We start from the raw sequence: 20,792 nt of genomic DNA, 5'->3' as shown, positions 1-20,792 counted from the left end.
GAGACCTGCTGGGGGCCACCCATCTGCCCTTGCTTCTGATTCCCCTGACCTCCTCTCCCTGCAGCGTGAAACCAACACCCCTCCCTCATCCATGATATTACTTATCTGTAGCCTGAGTCCTCTGCTATCCTGGAATTCCAGGGGTGTTCTTACAGCAGCAGCCATGGCCTCCTCAGTGACGCTGCTGAGCACAAGAGCTGCCAGCCTCTGATTGGTCTCACTAGGCGAGACTTCCGCCCCGGGGTCTTGATTCTAGGGAAAGGCCCACGAGTGCCCTCACCACTGCCTAATTGGCTTGTGGTTCATCAGGCCTTCCCAAAAAGAGGCAATGCTGTCTCTTGCCAGCTCTCCAGCCAACAGGCACAACTCTTGACTCCTTAACCAGATTCTAACCAGTATCTTTACTTGAAAGCTGTCTGTTCTTGTAGGAAATGGATTTCAAAATGATACTTGGTGGGTTAGAGTGAAACATTGTGCACTGTGTAGCGTTGGGTGGAAGTGATGTGGAGGCTGGTGGAGAGGGTAGTGCTGGAAGCCCCTATCAAAATGTACGACCTCTAGAGATGGTGCCTCCAGTGGTGAGTTATCAGAGTTTTTAAAAGCACATCGCACACAAAAAAGAAGAGAAGAGAATACTTGACTTACACCATGCATGATTCAGGAAACAGACTGAATGCAAACCAGTAAGATTCAAAGTACAACTGGCTAAATATTAACTAAAATACTAGAAACAAGATTTTTGGGTAGTTTTGACTTAATTTGCACATCAGGAAATTGATGGGATTGTGTGCAACACTGGTTTTACATCCTGCCTGATTTTACTCTCTATTGAAGGTCAATATTGGATGGGGTGTAAATCCAATCTTCCACACCATCCCATCGGTTTTCTGTTAGGCCAGTTGAATTAAGGTTGCACCCAAAGATTCTCTCCCTGGTGGCTCAAAATTTATAAAATTGAAATCAACTTGTCTTGACAGAGCCGACCGTAGATTATCGAATTAAGCCAGTTCTAATGCAGGATTAAGTCTTTCTTTCAGACTAACCTATTGTGCATTTACAGCATTTCCTGTTTTCTGGCTCTGCTCTGACAGCCTCTGCTCAGAGGCCTTGACTAAAAGTAGGCAGAATGGAAATGTTAACTAACTCTTCTGAGGTCATCATCAATGCCAAAAATACCTGATGGCTGCTTTGATCTTGGAAACAGAGGGTTGCCAGTTGAGATTGTTCTTGGGGTCATAAGAAAATGTCATTCGATGAACAATATGCATTCTAACAACAACTGATTAGACCCTAGCTGATGGCGGGGTAAAGTTGAAGTTGCTATTTTTCACATTAGTTGGTATACCATTGGAGGAGGACAGTGGCGTACTTTGTAAATTGAAAGACCTGATTTAATTAGCACTTACATGACATATTTGAAGGAATAGAGAGAAAGAACTTAATCATTTTTCTAGAAAGTATTGTTATATGTAAAAACTATCCTGCAATAAAACTTAACCATAACTGAATGCACTGCGAAAGGGGTTTCATGTCTTTTACATTCTTTGAGCCTGGAGCACTCCACGTTACGCATGTTTCGGCTTCCCACTCATTAAAATGAAAGAAATTATGCTTGTGGAGAGGGAAAATTCTACAGTCTCTTTTTTTCCACTTTCTTTTCCTTTCAAGTGAATTATTTTTCCTGTAGCAACAACTGTGGAAAGGAACTTTTTCCCTGAAAAGTTTCAAGGCTTCAAAATGTAATCCTAAGTATGTACAATTGAAAGGGAACTTACCCTTTTTTGACACTTGTGCTCTTTCTTATGCCTGCATTTGTTCTTTGAAGAGTATACATGTTTGGTGGACTTGAATGACTCAAGACGACTTCTCATGTTCCGTTGGAAAACTTCCCTTTCTTGCCTTTCTTGTTCACCTTGAGCGATGAAGTGCCGACTATAATTTCCTTGATACTTGTATAACATGGAACCAACATTAATCATAATAAAAACAAGTAAAGTATACATTGAGAGGGCCAACAATCGAAATGTTATTAACAGTCAAACAGCGATAATAGTACCTAATTTTTCACTGTCCTTTAATTGAGTCAGCATGGGGAGAATTTTCTCCCCGTCAGGCAGGTCAGTTGGGAGCCGGTGGAGCCGATCGCCACCTGCGATCAGCTGCGTGCCGCCATTTTAAGTGGGTAGGCCAATTAAGGCCCGCCCAGCGTGATGTGCACCCGGAAGCGCTCAGCATCGTCTGTGCAGGTGGGGGGGAAGATGGAGAGTCGGGGCCTGTGCTCTTTTGCACATGTGCGTGAAAGAGCGCAGAAATCTCCCTGAGGCAGCTCCGTGCCTCAGGGAGATTAAGTTCAGTGCAAAAGATGTTAAAAATAAAAAAAAATTATTCAGACATATCCCCTCATATGACAGTGCCACATGAGCTGGGACATATTTACGAATTTTAATTAAAAATTTTAATTTAATTTATAAACCCTTCATGAAACCCGTGGATGAGGTTTCACGAGAAATGCAAAGGCTGCCTGGGCTCTTTGCCTGCCGCCAACCTTAAGATTGGACGGGCAGCCCTGACAATTGCTTTAATTAGTTTCTTAATGGCCTTCATAGGCCTTTGACAGTTCGGCGGACCCACCTCCACATGCTGACCAGAAGATTCTGCCCATGTGTTGTTTCTCTGATTATACCTTGGATTCATATAATAACACATTTTTGCTTTGTTTTTTCATTTTATGCTGTTAAATAAAAGTCTGCTAATATAGGCTGTCAGTATCCACATCACTGTGTTGTCCAAGATTCCTAAAAGGTTGTTCCTGATCACAATTCATGGAGCAGCTGAGGGAAGGAGGAACTATTTCCACTGTTGGATGTGAGGGAGAGGGGAAGTCAAATGGAAAAGTCAATTTTCTGGCCTTTTGTAGTGGAGTTGATGAGACTCAGCAGCAGGCTCTTGATTGGAAGTAAATGGGTGACCATGTGGACCGTAAATTAAAGGGTAAAGAAATATAAACCATTATATTCATGACAGCTGAGTTATCTGTGGATTAACACTTCTCTGTCCTAAATTAAACCAATTATGACATTTTCCTGTAATGTCTTTGAATTAATACATTTGGATACATGTATGTAGTTACAATAGGCTGAACATTGCCAGCCCTCTAGGGATGGTTTGAAAGATGACAGGGCAGCCTGTAAACAGGACAGGGAAGGCATTCGTCGCACACATTTTACCCATGGTGGGGAAGGTGGAGGATAGCCTCTTTCCAAGAGGCCAACTGAACCACTTAACTGGCCTATTAAGGCCTCTTCCTGCTGCCACTGGATTTTACCAGTGGCGGATGGGTCCTCCACGATGTTGGGAGACTGGTGAACCCTGGTGGCCTCCCTGATGTCTCAGTTGGGGGTGGAGGGTGGGGTGGGTGCGGGGTTGGCGGTGGGGCTCCTAATTGGTCACTCTATGTCCTATGGAGAGGCTGCCCAATGGCCACCCTTGCAGCATCCCACCCTTTCCCCTCACTCCCTGACTGGTCCCAGTGCTCCTAAATGCCACTTATCTGTTGCAAGAACGACCTGCTCCCCTGGTGTCGTCTCTGCTAGGTGCAGTACCATGAATGGCTACTGCTCTTGGTGGCATTGCTGAGCTGCTGGCCCTCCAACTGGCTGGCATTCATGAGGCAGGTGCCCATCCTTGAAAGGGATGGGTGCCAAGTTGGCAACTCATCAGTTGCCACATGACCAAAAAATGCAGCCGGGGATCCCACAAACAGCCGAGGCAGGGTTGCCCTCTGCCTTATGGCTCGTTGTTGTTGCCACATCAACAAGATTCCAGTCAGCGTGTGCATTAATACATAACCAGAAAAGAAATTCTCCTCACAATACATGTTATGATTGCTATCGAATAGGTCAATCTTAAGAAATCATACATTATTTTTCCTTCTTTAGTCTTGGGATGCTGAGGTCAACTGTGATACCCCCATCATCCTCTAGCTAACATCAGCTAACAGATCAAACCTAATCTACTTCTGTTCTATATAGTTCATTACTACCACATTTACTACTCAAGGCATTAGGTGACATGTGTGCCACTGTTATTTCTCAAGATCCCTGTATAGGTTATAAAAGTATCTTACCCTTCTCCTTGGCTTGTATAGGTTCTCTCTTAAGACATGGTGCATCACTGTGTCTTCCCGATCTCTGCCACTCCTCACTGTTTCAATCACTTGTAAATCTAGACACACTGCGCTCCCGCTCTCCCTCCTGACATATGAAAACAAAAATCATGCACTATAATACAATACAATGTCTTTATTTAATTAGCGTAGTTGTTAATGTAACATTGTAGCAGTCAACTGGCCACAGCTCTGGAAGATTCTTAACTCCACTAGCAACCTCCGTGACAGGTAGTGATCAACTACTGATAGGCAGCAGACATCAATAATCATAGTCATCCAGCCTCTCGGAGAAGATACAAAAGCAGGAGGAGAAAATGGGTTAAATGGAAATTCAACAAAACAATATTTCTGTAATCTTAAGTATTTTACTAAAGCATTTAAAAATAATTTGAACATATCACAATAATTGAATTGCTACTTCAAATCAATGCAAGACTGAAAACTATAAATAGAACAAGACGTTTAAAAAACAATAAGATATTAAAGCATTAATTTTGATGCCCCAGTTTTGCAATGGTTTTTCCATTTTGTTTTTTGCTTCATTTTACAATGAGGCAAACATTGTCACACTGAAGGCATGTTTAATAAAGAAATTTTAATGATGGAAAGCAGAGCAGAAGTGAGTTAGAATATGACAGCCATATTTCTCCTCTGTTGGTTAGCTGCTTTGAGCATTACTAAGATATTAATGTACACAAACTGCCCTTAAACATGCTAAGTATTGGCACTAATGCACTGGTTCAATGTTGGAAAATGACAAATGTACATTTTGTGGCAAAATTCACATGATGCACCGAGGTACAGATTAGTGGAAGGGTCGGTATTACATTAATCACATTTACATAAAGTTGTACAAAGGGATCACGTAGTTTTCTTAATGTCTAATTCTTTGAGAATCCTGAAGTGGCACATTAAGCAGTTTAGTCACTGCTTGGACATCACAAGATGTAGTCAATAAAATTTTACGGCAGTAAATAGATTTATTGCATTTACATGGTTCAATAAATCATGGAAACTAGTCACAAAATCCATTCGCAAATATTGCTTGTAATCGACCTTAGTCATTAAGTCTCAGCTTCACGTAAATGGCAGACATTAAGAAAAAGCACAATTAGCCAATGTTCCCATTAATATGATTGTTATGGTTATAGAGCTCATTACCATAACAGACTATATAATATTCAATGTGTAATATTTGAAACTGAATATTAAAACAAATCACCTTGTCAAAAAGATCTGACAATATTACCAGAATTCTTAATTTATCTTCTAATTATATATATGCTTATCTATATATATATTATAAATATAATACATAAATAGATGTAAGAACATCAATTTTCAACTCCATAAACTTGAGGCCATATAAAACTCTGCTGCCTGTGTCTTACCTTGCACCATGCCGCATTCACCTCTCACCCCTGTGCTTGCTACATTGGCTCCAGGTCAAACAATGTCTTAATTTTAAAATTCTCATCCTTGTTTTCAAGTCCCTCCAAGACCTTCCCTTTCCTATCACCCTTCCCTATCTCTATAATATCCTCCAAGCCCACAGCCCTCTGAGATATCTCATTTATCTAATTCTGGCCTCTTCAGTATCCCTCATTTTAATCATTCCATCATTGATGACCGTGCCTTTGGCTACCTAGGACCTAAGGAATTCCCTTTCGACACCTCTCTGCTTTTCTACTTCGTTTTCCTCCTTTATGACACTCCTTAAAACCTATCTCTTTGGCTAAACCTTTGATGATCTTACCTAGTATCCCCTTATGTGGCATAATGTAATATTTTATTTTGTAATAATCCTGTGAAGTGCCTATGTTAAGGGTGCTATATGAATACAAATTGTTGTTGTACACCTGACTAGAGAATGAGTAACACACTCCCAAATGCAAATTGCAAAATGCTGAACTCTCCAGCTCTGAAATACAGAAAGAAACTCATGTTAGCAGAGTGACTATACTCACAGGAGGTTTGTTACAGATGTTTCAGAGAATGACGTTCTACTTGGCATAGATGCAAATGTGAATTTTCCTGATGACATGTGACCTCCCTTAAAAGATAATACAAAGTTACATTTAATTTCAACAGGTTGCTAAATATATTCACTTTAGTTTCACAATGGAAAATAAGGAAATAATTTGTACTTACGTATTAAATAACAGAATTAAACTTTACTGAGACTTTCCCAAACTGTATGGCTCAGAGCTATAGTAGGCAGTGCATCCATCCACTGTGATAGAATGTAAATTGACTCCACTTGTTAAAGATAAGAAGTAATGAAATTGAAAACAAATGTATTTCCTGAACAATGCAGTGGGTAAATGCTCAGGGACACACTGAGCAGGGAAATAATGTTTGATCTTGGATCTGTGCTGAATTATCTGTACTCAGCTGGGCTAATGATGGTCCTTTAATAAATAGGCTGAGTGTTCTGGGCTAGGGCGAGAAAGAAACTCAGCAGTCCTATTACCCATGCCTGATACAGGGATTTTTGTTGGGAAATTCATATGTATGAGTATCAGGTGAGGAGAGGTTCCAGCTTGTTAATGGTGCTTCCCATGATTAACAACAGCCCATCAGCACTCAGTGTACTGACGCACACATGGAGAAGTTAGCTGAGGTAATGAAGGGCTGCCATGTATCTGCAGAATCTTTAGAAGAATGTAGGGAGAGAGAGAGAGAAGACCTTCCTTTTGAGATAGATCAATGACCCACATGCTTACTCAATCAAAAGGAAAGGCAAATAACCAGTCACACCTTTCTGAAAAATTTACATAGTAACCTCCCTAACTGAACCCAGTGTCTGATGTTCTCTCCCTTCTGTTGGGAAGATTTTTCAGTGTTCAACACCTTACTTAAACAGCTCACCTGTGATTGGAACTTTTCTCTCTGGAGAGTTCTAGCAGTAGGAGACCAACTTGTGCATCTTTATGCCTTACCCTAAAATTACCCTTTATAAATCATAATTTTTCAGATATGCAAAACCAAAACACATGGATGCAATTATGTTACAAGTAAATTCTTGTCAGTGTTGTTTCTAAGTCTAGAGGCAAAATTTTACGCCTCATGGTTGGGTGCACGCCCAACCTGATCAGGCGTAAAAGGGCACAGGAGGATATCGGGCATGCGTACTGACATCATCCTGCACGTGTACAATCTTCAGGTCAGTGGACGCACGCAGATGTCGTAGACACATCAGCTATCAATTAAAAGGCCACTTAAGGTCATTAAAAAGCCAACTGATCCAGATTTTACACTGCCCGAGTGATTTTGTGCTCGTCACATGGACAAAACGGGCAGGCGGGCGGCCCCCATTTTGCAAAACCTCATCCAAGGGACGGATAAAATGGGTCAGCAGCATTGCCAGTGTGAGTATTGAGCGGTTTAGAAGATGGTTTGCTGCTGGTTGCTTATTCAAACTTAGCAGCTTCATTTCAGTTCTGAGCTTCATTCTTAGCATTTCTAGGCTTCATTTTAAGACTTATTGGTGTCTCCAATGCCTCCGGAGGATTTGGACTGTATGGACCCTTCCAGGTATTAGACAGCCTTCCCTTATTCTGGTAATGGAAATTGTGTTCTCCACTGGAGGCACCTCCTCTAAGAAGGAAGAGAGGGGCAAAAGGAAGAGGAGGCCAGGTTCCCCATTGCAGCTTCCAGGGAGCAACCTGTGGGAGGAGAGGCGCAGGCATAAGGGGCGCAGGGCCAGCAGGTAGTCCAAGATGGTAGGGGCTGCAGAAGACACCACTATCCTGCTGCCAGGGTTTACAGGCAGTGATGTAGCTACCTCAATATGTCCAAGGTACAATGCTGAAGGAGGCTCCAACTCTCCAGAGAGACTGTGACCTCCATTTGTCAGATGATTGGGCCTGAGATCAGCTCCAACTGTGTAGGTGGACACCCCATGCTAGTGGCTCTGAAGGTCACAGTGGCCCTCAACTTCTATGCCTCTGGCTCCTTCTAGGGGTCATTGGGGTTCCCTCGCATTCAGACTGCAATCGATTGCACACATGTGGCCTCCAGCCACCAGTGGGTCAGCTGGGTGCCTTTGTCAACAGGAAGGGATTCCACAATGAATGTCCAGATGGTTTGTGACCACAGGACACAGATTCTGCAAGTCTGTGCAAGATATCCTGGCAGCTCCCACACTGCTTATTTCCTGAGATACTCCCAGGTGCCGAGGCTATTCAGTGCTCCAGCCCAACTGGATGGATGGGTGCTGGGTGATAAGGGCTATCCGTTGAAAAGGTGGCTTATGACACCTCTCCAACACCCAAGAACAGAGGCAGAGCAGCATTATAATAGAAGTCATGCCTCCACAAGGGCAGTGATAGAAAGGACCATAGGTCTTCTGAAGATGTGCTTCCGATGCTTGGACCGTTCAGGCGGAGCACTACAATTCACCGCAGAATGGGTGTCACTGATAGTGGTTGCATGCTGCACTCTCCACAATCTGGCACTGACAAAGGGGGGCCCACTGGAGGAAGAGGATCTTGAGGCAGCTCCACACGCCACAGAGCTGTGTAGTTAATCAGAAGAGGAGCATGGTGAGGAGAATGCTGAGGGTATGGACGCAGACCTCTGTAACCTTCAGGCAGGCAGGGGCACCAGGGATGCTTTGATCCAAAGCTCCTTCAGCAAGGCTACCAAAGATATTCTTCCACTTCATAGCAGGACTGCTGCCTTCATCCAGGATGTATGAAATGTCCTATTCATTTGAAGCAAAGTCAACTCAGTGCCTGTGCAATAAAGTTTAGAGCAACTCACGTCCAGCATTACATATTGGCATACCCTGTACCAGAAAAAAAGGTGAAGCATACTCAGTCCATTACAACAAAAACAAAATTTATGTCATTTTCACAATCAAAACAAATTAACATTACCATCTCCGGTGTTCATTTCCACACCAGTAAGCATAAACAGAATGTTACAGAACAGAAGATCATCCATGAACAGTCCCTCTTGTGCTCACGGTGCCTCAAACTTACGCTTACGAGTGTTACGCCTTGGTTCCCCCCACCCCAACCCATTCCTCGCTGGCAGTGGCATTGGAGACAGCCTGCTGACTCTGCTGTCTTGTTGGTCTTGATGACCTTGGCAGTCGTCGTCTGGCCAGTGGAGCCTGTGCTGGCCCCACCTGGGAGGGAGCAGCCAGTGCCACAGCTAGCATCTCGCCAGTCATCTCAGCCTCATCAGATGCCACAATCACTGGCTGTGGGACAGAGGAGCTGCTCCCATCATCCAGAGTGTCCTGAGAGGAGCCTGCAGAAATGACAAGCAGCTCGTGTGCCAACGTGAGTTCGCTCTGGACCTCCCTGCTCGCCTTTGATGAACAGGCACCTAACTGGGATATTGGGTGCCTCATCCACCTGAGGTCATTGCCTGTGTGAGGGCTTGCAGGTCTGAGCGCAATCCCAGGAACCCTTGATTCTGTCCCTGGAGCAGCCTCTCCATGACAGTCGCTGATCTCTCAATAGAGGAGGCAGTGCACCTGGCCTTGAGGGTCATTGCAGTGCTTACCCTCTGTATGGACTCCTCCACAAGAGAGACCACAGCACACAGACCTTCATGGCTCTCCGCCAGATCGTCCCGCGTATCCCGCTGGACATCCAGCATCTGCCACCTGATGGACAACCCCAGAGGCTCATCATCTGCCTTTGACCCAGCACTGTCCTGGTCTCCAGCAGTCCGCCGACTGTCCGTGCACTGGGCACTCTCTGCTTTCATCTGCACCTTAAGCAAGTGTGAAGTGCCCTCATCACAATGCACCGACCTTCTGGCCGAAGATCTAAACGAGGTACTGGTATCTGTGCTGGTGCCTTGTTCAAAGAGCAGGTGTGACGCAGGTGCAGCTGAAGCCTGGCAGCCCTTTGGCATCAAGGGTGGCTCTTCGGGGTCCTATGAATGAATGCCTGCTGATGAATCTAAGGGAGTTAACAAAATGTCATTAGTTAAAGTCATCACAATGTCACTGTGCATGCCAGGCACCCTAGTGAGACAATGGGGATCTGCATCATGGTGCCATCACCTTTCAGTGATCAATGGGGACTCCAGTTTTGAGGCTCCCATCAATGAAGAGACTACAAAAGAATGTTTGCATCTTCTGAAACTCTCACCTCTGTGCACTGCACTCTTACTTTCACCTGGCACCCTTGCCTCTCCACAACAGGCTGACCAAGGTGTGTGGCGGCTCTCCAGCTCCAAGGTGTCTTGCTCAAATCTGGCCAGGGTTAGGAGGTTTGGGGAGCCTCTGCCTGTCCATGACCTCTCAATGTTGTTATGGCTCCTCTTCTCCTGAAAGGACAGAAGAGCATTAATTAGTCCACTCTCTACCTGCATCGTCACTGCTGCCTGGTCAACCTCATCTGAGGAACACCTTGCAGGGCACGTCCGAGTCATGGCCCTCGAGTCCCACGGCACTCAGTCCAAGCAGCCAGGGCTCACCCCCTTGGCCAACTCAGGTGTCATTGACAGTTGGCACTCAGACTCTAGAACCCCTGAGCTCCACGGGGGGACTGCCAGCCCTTAACACTTCTCCACATGCCGACAGGTACTCACCCTTGCTGAGCGCAGCAGGTTGTTGAATCTTTTGCGACACTGCACCCAGGTGCGTAGCACAACATCGTGGCTGCTGACCTGCACTGCCACCTCCTCCCAAGCTTTTTTTGTCTGGTGCAGTGGCATCCTCCTTCCATCTCTGGGAACGAGGGTGTCGCTCTGGCAGCCATTTCCTCCAAGAGTACTGCATAGCGCTTGTCCAAAAACCAGGGGCTGAGTGCCCACTCGACCTGCCCTCCCACCTGACATCTCTAGCTGCTGTTGAGGCCATTGCTTCGGTCTCCAGAACGCAGAAGATATGTTCTTCCCAGGCAGCCTTCAAAGAGCTGCCTGTGTCGTTTTTAAACCAGCCGCCGGGTCACAATTGGACCTGGCACCTGACAGGCCCCCGCCCTGGCCGGGCCCTTCCTGACCATTGGGAAGATGCGTTTCACACTGGGCAGGCCTTAATTGGCCAGCCAGCGTGAAATTGTGGTCGTGGGCCGCTCATGGATGGGGGCCTGTTTCCCAAACGGTCCTGGGCCCATCGAGGGTAAAACTCAGGCCTAGGTTTTGTTCTCTGTATAGTCGGTAATGTCATTGGGCGGAATTTTCTGTGCCCGCTGGCGCTAGGCGTGACAAAGAGACGGATGTGAGTGGGCAATATGGGGGGAAGGACAAAAATCTGTTTCACGATGTTGTGAAACCGGTTTGCAATCGTCTGCTCCGCCCATCAATGGTGGGCTGTGTTTCCTGCCACCGCATGTGGAGAAGTTTATTGTACGTCTGCCTATCATTATAAGCCAAGCTCACCGCAATCACCCCCCCATGCTAGATCATCCAAGCACGTCGCCGTGCAATCACGCTAATGTGCTTCACAACAGCATTTATAAGGCATGCACCTGGCAAACTTTGAGGGGAACTCGGAGGTGAGTGGACAGTAAGGTTGCGCAGCACTCGTGAGGGTCGCTTGTTGGATTTCAAGGTTGAGGCACCGTGCATTCAGGCGAGGGCACAGGCAAGCCGCTTTTTACCGGCTGCTGACAGTGCAGTGCCGGGGCCAGGCGGCGAGTTGTGTGTGTGTGTGTGTGTGTGTGTGTGGGGGGGGGGGGCAAGAGCTGCACTGCGGATAAGGCGAGTTGGGGGGACAAGGCTGCATTGAGGTTGATGGTAGTGCACAAGCACGTGCAGGGGTATGCAGGGAAGTGGCCACGCATTAGGGAATTCTTGTATAAAGTGACCATTCCTCCGCAGCTGAGAGAGTTCAGATGCAGCCACATTGACATGCATGGAGTCAGGTCTCTAGCTTATCTGCCCCCTCAAGTAACACAGACGCATCGAAGTGCGACCAAGTGCTCCAGAGCTTTTCAGCCCTCGGGCACAGACAGCAAAGTAATGAGCGATATAGTGGACTGCAGAGTCAACTGGATGACTGGCCATGTTGTACAATCTCCTTGCTAAAGCTGGCCATGGAGCAGTCACTGGTGGATGCGCTCGTAGCCCCTTGCAATGTCATCATTTAGATTTGGACCAGTCTCATCTGGTTCAAGCTAACAGTGCAGCCATGCAGTGCGGGTTAGGAGAATGCCTGTGCCTCAGCTGCTGCCAATTGGTCAGATGGAGTGAGGTAGAGGTGGGTAAGGTTTCGGGCAGCCATGCAGTGCACTAATCTCTGGCCATCCAAGTGGTTGCAAGCACTCTCTGGGTTGCGTTAAGGGGCCTTCAGATTTTATCAAGACTGTTCCTTAGTGCACCCAAGCTAACCCACACATCTCTCTCTTTCATCCTGCAAGAGGAGTACATCAGAAGCGTGGAGCCTGGTGGCCTACCCTTATGCCTCATGGTGTACAGAGAGTGGAGACGAAGGAGAAGCGAGCAATGGAGGCGCCTGGCTGGACAGAAGGAGAAGCAGCACTCTCAAGAGGAAGGAATTGTTGGGGCTCCCATGCACGCCGCTGCAGAGCCACAGCGAGCCCTCACTGGTTGGCACCTAGCTAGACCCAGGGTCTATTGATAGCATTTGTCATTCCTGCAGATGACAAAAAACATGCCCAGGGAACCGGTCGGTCACATCTGCCACCTGCTGCAGGATTTCATGCCACGGGGACATGGATGGCACCCACTGCCCATGTTTGTGAAAGTAACCACAGCACTCAATTTTTATGCCAGTGGCTCCCTTCAGGGCTCCACAGGTGACCTTTGTGGGATATCGCAAGCCTCCACCCACAAATGCATTCATAAGGTCATGGACACCACCTTTGTGAAGGCACACAACTTAGTGCATTTCGCCTGGGATCAGGAAAGCCAGGAAGCAAGAGCGGTGGGATTTGCCCAGATTTCAGGTTTCCAACAGATTCAGGGTGCCATTGACTGTACTCACTTGGCACGCAGACCTCTGTGGCAACAAGTGGTCAATTACGTCAACCACAAGGGTGTCCACTCGCTGAATGTTCAACTGGTGTGCGACCACCACAAATGCATCTGCGCAAGGTGCCCAGGGAGTGTCCATGACTCCTACATTCTCAGCAAGTCATTGGGATGCTGAAAATGAGGTTCTGCTGCTTGGACTATCTGGTGGAGACATGGAGAAGGTGTCATGCATTGTCGTCATCTGCTGCACCCTTTACAACCTGGCACTGCAACAGGGAGAGCAGATGGCTGAGGAGGAGATGGAGGGGCTGCATGTCTCCTCCCTTGAGGAGGACATCAAAGCGGATGAGGGTAAGGAGGTCCTTGAAGGTGAGGATGACAGCAATGAAGCCATTGCACTGGCCAGATGAAGCAGGTACGCTCGGAAGGCTCTCATAGCTGCTAGATTCGTGGAGGATGATAACAACATGCAATGAGGGGACACCATAGATCCTCACATTGCATCTGTGAACATTTGACTCTGTCTGGCTGATGGCAGCACACATACTCTCTGTGATAAGGCTCCTGTGATGGAGATGCAGCAGATGCCCATAGTCCCTACGTTGCAGGAGGATGATGACGACATGCAGTGGGGACGCTCCAAAGATCCTCACATAGCTCATGTGAATGTCTGACTCCTGTCTGGCTGATGGCAGCTCACTTGTGCTCTGTGAACAGGCTTATTTCATGGAAACTGAATGGGGAAACACTAACTTCTCCTGATCCTATGGCATCATTCGTGAGCTGAACCCTTCAGAACTACACTGTCACCAGACACAGATGCTGATGAAATGGGCATCAGCCACACCTCAAAAATGCTGAGAGCAAACAGAGAGAATGACGGAGGTCTGTGCGACTAGCCCAGGACATTCTGGCAGCAATAACAAGCACCATCGAGGTGCAGGCATGACTGATGTGACCAGTGACAGTGAAGGTGCAGCATCAGTGTGCTGGAAAGGTTGCATAAAGCACAAGGAAGAGGCGCTGGACTGAGACACCTGCCTTTATCTTGTGCAGGGACCAAGGTTTCACATCCGAGTTACACGAACACTGCTCATCAGAACAAGGACCATAGGCAAGGAGACATTCTTGGGAGTTTATTAACAAAGTGAACATTATGTACAACTGATTAACACCTGTGCCCAGGCCGTGCTACATGATTGGGGTCAGAGCTTGGCCTAAATAGCCAAGTGGTTATGGTACTGGTTTTGTAACCCCAAGATCAAGAGTTCAAATCTCACAATGGCAAGCTATGAAAAACAATGATTGGGCTCAGTTGCAGCTTGTTCCTGCCTGAGTGGGAATTGTTGCTGTGCTGGCTGTTGCTACTATTGTTTTTTCCAACATACTCCTCTGGACTTTTACAAGCTGCTTTGGTTTTGCTGCTGCCCAAGAGAAACTAGAATCCTACTGTTGGTATTGTTGCCTGGGCTGCATGGGCCTGGAGCCTGCAAGGCCTGAGGCTTGAAGAATTGGAGGAGAGAGAGAGGAGGTGCTGCAAGACAGGGAGGCTAGGAGGCAAGGACTTTTTAAATTACATCTGCAGTAGGTGTCTGGACTTTTGTTTGGTGGGGGCTTTGAAGACTGTGTTCCTATGTAGGGGGAAGAAGATGACTATTGAAGGGACTCAGGGAGCAGGGGTGCATGTGCGTGTCCATTTAACATCTTGTTCCCGCATCCCCCCGCTCCCACTTCTCGCCCCACCCGTGTCCAACTCCAGGTAGCAGGTGTTGCTTGGTGAACAGGGACGGACCTGACTTCCCTGTGCCCAGGCAGTACCAGCTGCCTGACGAAGATATCGCCCTCCCCCTATGGGAAGAACAGTTAGGCCCCCATCACCCCATTCCATTCTACTCTGCGACACCCACCCACCCTGCACCCATTACCCTTTCCCCTTCCATTCCTCCCTGTCCTTTTTCCCTCTCTTTTTCCTCCCCGTCTGTCTTTACACACCATCAGGAGGGAGAGGGTAATCCTTCTTTTCCCCCTCTCCCCCTTTCTAAACACTGATGCTACCACCATCAGAGCTCAGGGTGGGTGTGGCTCATCCCCCAATGGCTGCCACGGGGTCACCAGGGGCCGGGCCCTCCAGGGCTGTGGAGATGACTCTATCACCAGTGGCGGGGTCGGCCAAGAAGACTTATGCGGGAGTGACTGCTTCTGTGGCCTCCGCTGCTCCCACAGCCCCATCACTGCTGTTCCTCCTGGCCAGGGCCAGGGGGTAAAGAGCTCCATTCACCCTGAGATGACTGTAGAAACATGTGTGAAGATTTTGGCCGGGGTTGTCGGCCACTCGGCCATTGTTGCAGCCTCGTACCTGTATGGGAAGGTGGTGTTCTCCCTGAGGTCCAAGTGGGCGGTGCACCTGGCCCTGGTCAAGGGACTCACCGTAGGTGGGGCCTATCTGGTGGTGGATCCTCTTGAGCCACCGTGGAGAGGCTCATTTTATCCTTTCGTTAAATATAGAGTCATTGTCGGATGAGGCGATGGATCCCCTGGTGCCCCCCACCGACTGTCCCCTCATCCCTTTACGGGAGCTCCAGAATTTTTTAGCGAGTAATTGCAATCACCAAGACAGGGTCCAGTCGGCCCTGGACCAGTGGCATTCTTTACCTCTTGTGTCCTGGTCCACCTGCGAGGCCCTCAAGGCCCCTGGGCTGGACTGGAACACTAAGGGGAGGATCCACGCGCTTCTCACTGAGCTCCTGAAGGAAAAGATGCTTGGATAAAATATCCAATATTTTATCCTATCGTTCCCAGTGAGCCCCTCCTCCCCCAATGTCACCAACTGGGGGAAGTCAGGTCCGGAGAGGTGTCGATCCTACTCGGCCTCAGGGACCCCAATCTCTGCCACATGTACTCCTTCCGGCACCAGGTCTTTGTTCTTCTGGCCCAGGAGGAGTGCACGGAGTGGCGGTTTGATGTCACCTTTGAGGGGGATGCCTAATGGTCAGTGCCATGCCTGCAAGGAGGTGGAGCATGTCCAAAAGAATTGCCCGTCTCCAAGGCCACCAATGTCATTCAGGCAGCTGCGGCTGGCACCACCGCTCCTCCCCCTGCCACCGCTTCCTCTTCCTCCCCACAAGGGGAGGTGCCGCCAACAGCCACCGCCATCTTGGCTGCTGTGAGGTGGGGGGAGAGACCCCGCACGGGAAGAACGCGCAACAGAAGACCTGCCATGTGGAGGCAGCCCCCCAAACTCCTCAAACCAACCCTGATCCCCAGACACCCAGGGACACCGGCTCGGGGCGGAATATATCCTCCGACCCCAGTGACGTGTCAACACGTGCTCCCAGGCCCACGTGCACCTCAGGGCCATGTGCTGGGCCCGGCGTTATTCATGTGTGGGCTGGACAAGGCGGTGGGGGTCTCACAAATGGAGGTTTCCCTAGCCCTGAGCCTACCACAGAAGTGACGCCACCCCTCGGAGGGGGAGGACCTTGCGACTTGTGGGGTCGGATGTGTCCCCTCCCCCAATGAGAAGGTAGTGGCATCGCCCTGTAAGTCCTCGCTCTGCCCTCTGTGTGGAGCCCAAATCCCCGGCCCTTGCTCCAGCCCCCTGAGCAGGGCCCCTCGGGGATCGGTGAGGGTATCATCCTTGTGGTGGTGCCCCACCCAAACCCACCTTGTACCCCCGAGATGCCTTCTGGCCCCCTCAGGGGACTGTGGCACTCCCTTCATGGCCCCGACCGCTGGGTCATTGAGCGGTGGTGCTGAGGAAGGCCTCCCTTCTTCCTCCCAACCTTTAGCGCCAGGCGCCTCTGTCCTGGGTCTGGAGCTTTTTCTGGACTCGCTGGGTGACCAGGTGTCTGAGGGTGAGTGGCACTCTGAGCCACCGCTGTCCTTTGGCTCATATCCCCAAGAGGAGACTAGAGAGAATCCCTCTGCCCTTGATCTTGGGGGTGGGATCGAGGTGGAAGTGAAGCCGAAAGGCAGCTCCGAACCAGCCCCCGTACTCAATACAGGGGAGGGGTTGGAAGCTGGAGGCGACCTGGAGGAGGAGGATGGGGTTTCGGTGGTGAGCACCGGGGACGACTCAGAGCCGTCGTCGGGTGAGGCGGTGGATCCCCTGGAGCCCCCCCACCAACTCTCCCCTCATCCCTTTACAGGAGCTGTAGAATTTTTTAGCGAGTAATCGCGGTCACCGAGACAGGGTCCAGTCAGCCCTGGACCAGTGGCATTCTTTTCCCCTTGTGTCCTGTTCCGCCTGCCTCTCAAGACCCCTGGACTGGACGGAATGCTAAGAGGAGGGTCCAAGCGTTTCTCACTGAGCTCCTGAAGGAGAGGAAGGATTAAAATAGTTCTCTCCTTCTTACACTAGGCACGGTGATGGTAGCACATACTTCTGACAATGAAGATAACATAGCCAGCCTCAACATCAACAGCAGCAGGGACACACAGCACAGGTTCCAGAACTTCTTGGTCCTCAGGGGCGGGAAGTATTCAGTGTGCTTCCTGCAGGAAACCCATACTGTCATGGGAGACAAAGCTAAGTGACTCTTGGAGTGGCGAGGTGGGGTCTATATGAGTCACCTGACCTCCAATCCTGGCGGGGTGGCTATCTTTTTAGCCCCACATTTTCAGCCGGAAATTTTGGGGATCAAGGAGCCGGTGCCAGGCCAGTTGCTGCATCTTACTGTGCGGCTAGGGGGCACGGTGCTTCACTTTGTGAATGTGTACACTCCCCTGGAGATGCAGCAGCAAGCGAGCTTCTGTGAGGAAGTGTCCACTCATCTGGGCTCCATCGACGTAGGTGAATGCATTGTCCTCAAGGGGGGGATTTCAACTGTACCCTTGGGGCCAGGGACCACCATGGTGCCCAGCACCACATGTTAGGTGTAAGTAAGTTAGGGGACCTGGTTGGGTCCTTCAACTTAGTGGACGTCTGGCGAAATCTCCATCCTGACTCCAGCGTTTTCGCTTTTTTGTGTCACCTGGATTCGGAATGTCCATACTCGACCCCTCTATGTTTCCAATGCCTTTGTGTCCTGCGTTCCGGCAGCTTCTGTGCAGTAGGTGCCATGCATGGATCACCGTCTGGTGTGGATGGAACTCGTTCTGTTCTGCGCTCAGATGGGGTCAGCGCATTGGCACTTTAACAACCTGCTGCTGGAGGACGAGCGGTTCCTGGACTTGTTTTGTCGTTTCTGGGCCGGCTGGAGAAGGAAGCGGGGAGGCTTCCTCTCCTTGAGGCAATGGTGGGACGAGGGCAAGGCTCACGTCCACATCTTCTGTCAGGGGTATGCGAGGGGGTCGACAAAGAGGCGGAAATCCAGGGCCAAGGAGTTGGAGAAGGAGGTGCTCGACCTGGAGGCATGTCTGGGTCAGCCCAACACAGACCCGGCCCTGCGGCTGGTGTACGAAGAGAAGAAGGGCGCGCTGTGGGACCTCAATTTATCGGGTCCCGCAGCACATACGTGAGGTCACAGATCCGGTTTCTTTAGGACCTGGACCCCAGCTCCCCCTTCTTCTACTCGCTGGAAAAAGGCACGGGGTCCGTCAGCAACTCCTTACGCTGCTGGCCGATGACAGATCCCTTGTCTCGGATCCGGAGGGCATCAGGGCCATTGTCAAAACCTGCTACTCTGCCCTGTTTTCTCTGGATCCGTCCAGCGAGGACACTCGCAGGGTTTTGTGGGAGGACCTGCTGCAGGTCAGCCTGGAGGGCGCCGGAAAGCTTGACTCCCCTATAAGTCTGGGGGAGCTGACCGGCACCCTCGACAGCCTCTCCAGGGGCAGGTCCCCGGGGCTGGGCGGGCAGACCGTGGAGTTCTTCAGGGTGTTCTGAGATGTCCTGGGGATCGACTATGTGGGGGTTCTGGGGGAGAGTATTGCTACCAGGGAGATGCCCCTCTCAGAGCGCAGGGCAGTCACTGCCCTGCTGCTAAAGAAGGGGGATCTCCGTCTTCTTAACTGGTGCCCAGTCTCCCTCCACGGCATGGATTATAAGGTCTTTGCCAGGGCAATGTCTTCTCACCTTGGCACAGTGCTGGACCACAAGATCCACCCTGACCAGTCCTACATGGTGCCAGGACGTACCATCTTTGATAATATCCATCTGGTCCGGGACATCATCCAATTCTCCAAGGGGACTGGTCTGTCGAGCGCCTTCCTGCCTCTTGACCAGGAAAAGGCCGTCGATAGGCTGGATCACGAATATTAATTCAGAACTCTGTGAGCATTTGGGATGCATTTCATTACCCGGATCCGACTTCTATACGCTGCAGCAGAATCTAGTTAAGGTTAACGGGTCCCTGACGGTGCCCCTTCGCTTTGGCAGTGGAGTGCGTCAGGGCTACCCCCTGTCTGGCCAATTGTATTCCATCTGCGTGGAGCCTTTCCTGGGCCTCTTGCAGAGGAGGTTGTCAGGATTGGGCCAGGCTGGGCATTGGGGTAGTCCTCTTGGCTTACGCCGATGACGTGCTCCTCATGTTCACTGACCCAGCTGACCTGCAGAAGATGCACGAGTACCAGAAGGTCTACTCTGCCATGTCCTTTGCCTGGATCAACTGGGGAAGTATTGTGCACTCTTGGACGGTCAGTGGCAGATGCATCCCCTACCCGAGGAGCTCAGGCCTTTCATCTGGAGCAGGACCAGCCTCCTCTACCTGGGGGACCACCTCTGTCCTGCTGAGGAATCCTGGCCGACAAACTGGCAGGAGCTGAAGGCCAAAGTCACCCCTCGCCTGGAGCGCTGGACAGGACTGCTCCGAGTGCTGTCTTACTGGGGTCGAGTGCTGGTCATAAACCAGCTGATTGCCGCCATGTTGTGGCACTGGCTGGTTACTTTGACCCCTCACCCCGACTTTGTCACAAAAATCCAGAGAATGCTCGTCGATTTCTTCTGGGACAAAAGGCTGAATTGGGTTTCTTGAAAAGCCTTTTACTGTTGTTTTGGTTGCACTTCAGTCCCGTGCTCCTGATCTATGGGCACCCAGTCAGGAGGGGAGCTGGGAGGGAGGAGGACCATCTCTTGAACCTCTTCTGGGCCTGGTCAAGTTGGCCATTAACAGGTCCAGGCAGCGGGCGATCGAGGGGGTCGTCTGACCCGACTGTCTGCCTCTCTTCCACGGCTGCATTCACAGCTGGGTGTCCCTGGAGAGGGAGCATGTGGTGTCTGCTGGCCTTCCGTGCTTGGCGGGCATCATAGGGACTTGGGTGTTTTATCGACCCCCTAATCACATTTTGATTTGATGTCAGTAAGTTTCCTTTAAATTATATCTTTTGTTTTTTGCGGTTTCCCTTTAAGGGGCTGTCTTTTACTTTGTCCCTAGATTTGTTAATTTAGTTTATTTGTTCTGTAACAGAAGAGTTACAGCTTTCTAACCTTCCTAAGCCTGCCACTATGTCTTGGTGCTCCCCGGCCATCCACAGCGGAGGTGGAAGCCGCCTGCTGACTGATACACCCTGTCTGTGATGATCTTGGCGGGCATCCTCTGGAGGTCTGAGACATGGAGGGCTCTGGCCTGCTTTCGGGGTCCTGCTGTGTGGCACTGGCACCCTGCTCAGCCTGTAGAGCTGGATTTGCTGTAGTCACATGAAGAGGGGATTTGGATGGGCCGGACACTCCCAGAGTCACCTGGGTGGATGGCCCCAGGGTGCGCACCTGCTGATCCTCCTCCTTATAAGTGCCCGAGAGCCCTTGGCTGACTCCTTGAGGAGAAGGGGAAGTTGGACT

At 49.7% G+C, this 20,792-nt stretch overlaps 1 protein-coding gene across 1 annotated transcript in view; it reads right to left on the bottom strand.

The window, feature by feature from the left end:
- The window catches only part of slc9a5 (solute carrier family 9 member A5), a 291,194-nt gene that overhangs the window by 21,559 nt on the left and 248,843 nt on the right, over positions 1–20,792 (bottom strand). Inside the window, exons 11-13 of the mRNA XM_041191673.1 lie at positions 6,136–6,221; positions 4,127–4,253; positions 1,776–1,949 (exon numbers count right to left, since the gene is read on the bottom strand). Coding sequence (XP_041047607.1) covers positions 1,776–1,949; positions 4,127–4,253; positions 6,136–6,221 — 387 coding nt within the window. The remainder of the gene's footprint in view (positions 1–1,775; positions 1,950–4,126; positions 4,254–6,135; positions 6,222–20,792) is intronic.

Source organism: Carcharodon carcharias, chromosome 7, assembly GCF_017639515.1.
Source record: "Carcharodon carcharias isolate sCarCar2 chromosome 7, sCarCar2.pri, whole genome shotgun sequence".
In the NCBI taxonomy this organism is placed as follows: Eukaryota; Metazoa; Chordata; class Chondrichthyes; order Lamniformes; family Lamnidae; genus Carcharodon; species Carcharodon carcharias.
The sequence above is the reverse complement of the archived record's forward strand: the minus strand, read 5'-3'. Positions and strand labels throughout refer to the sequence as shown.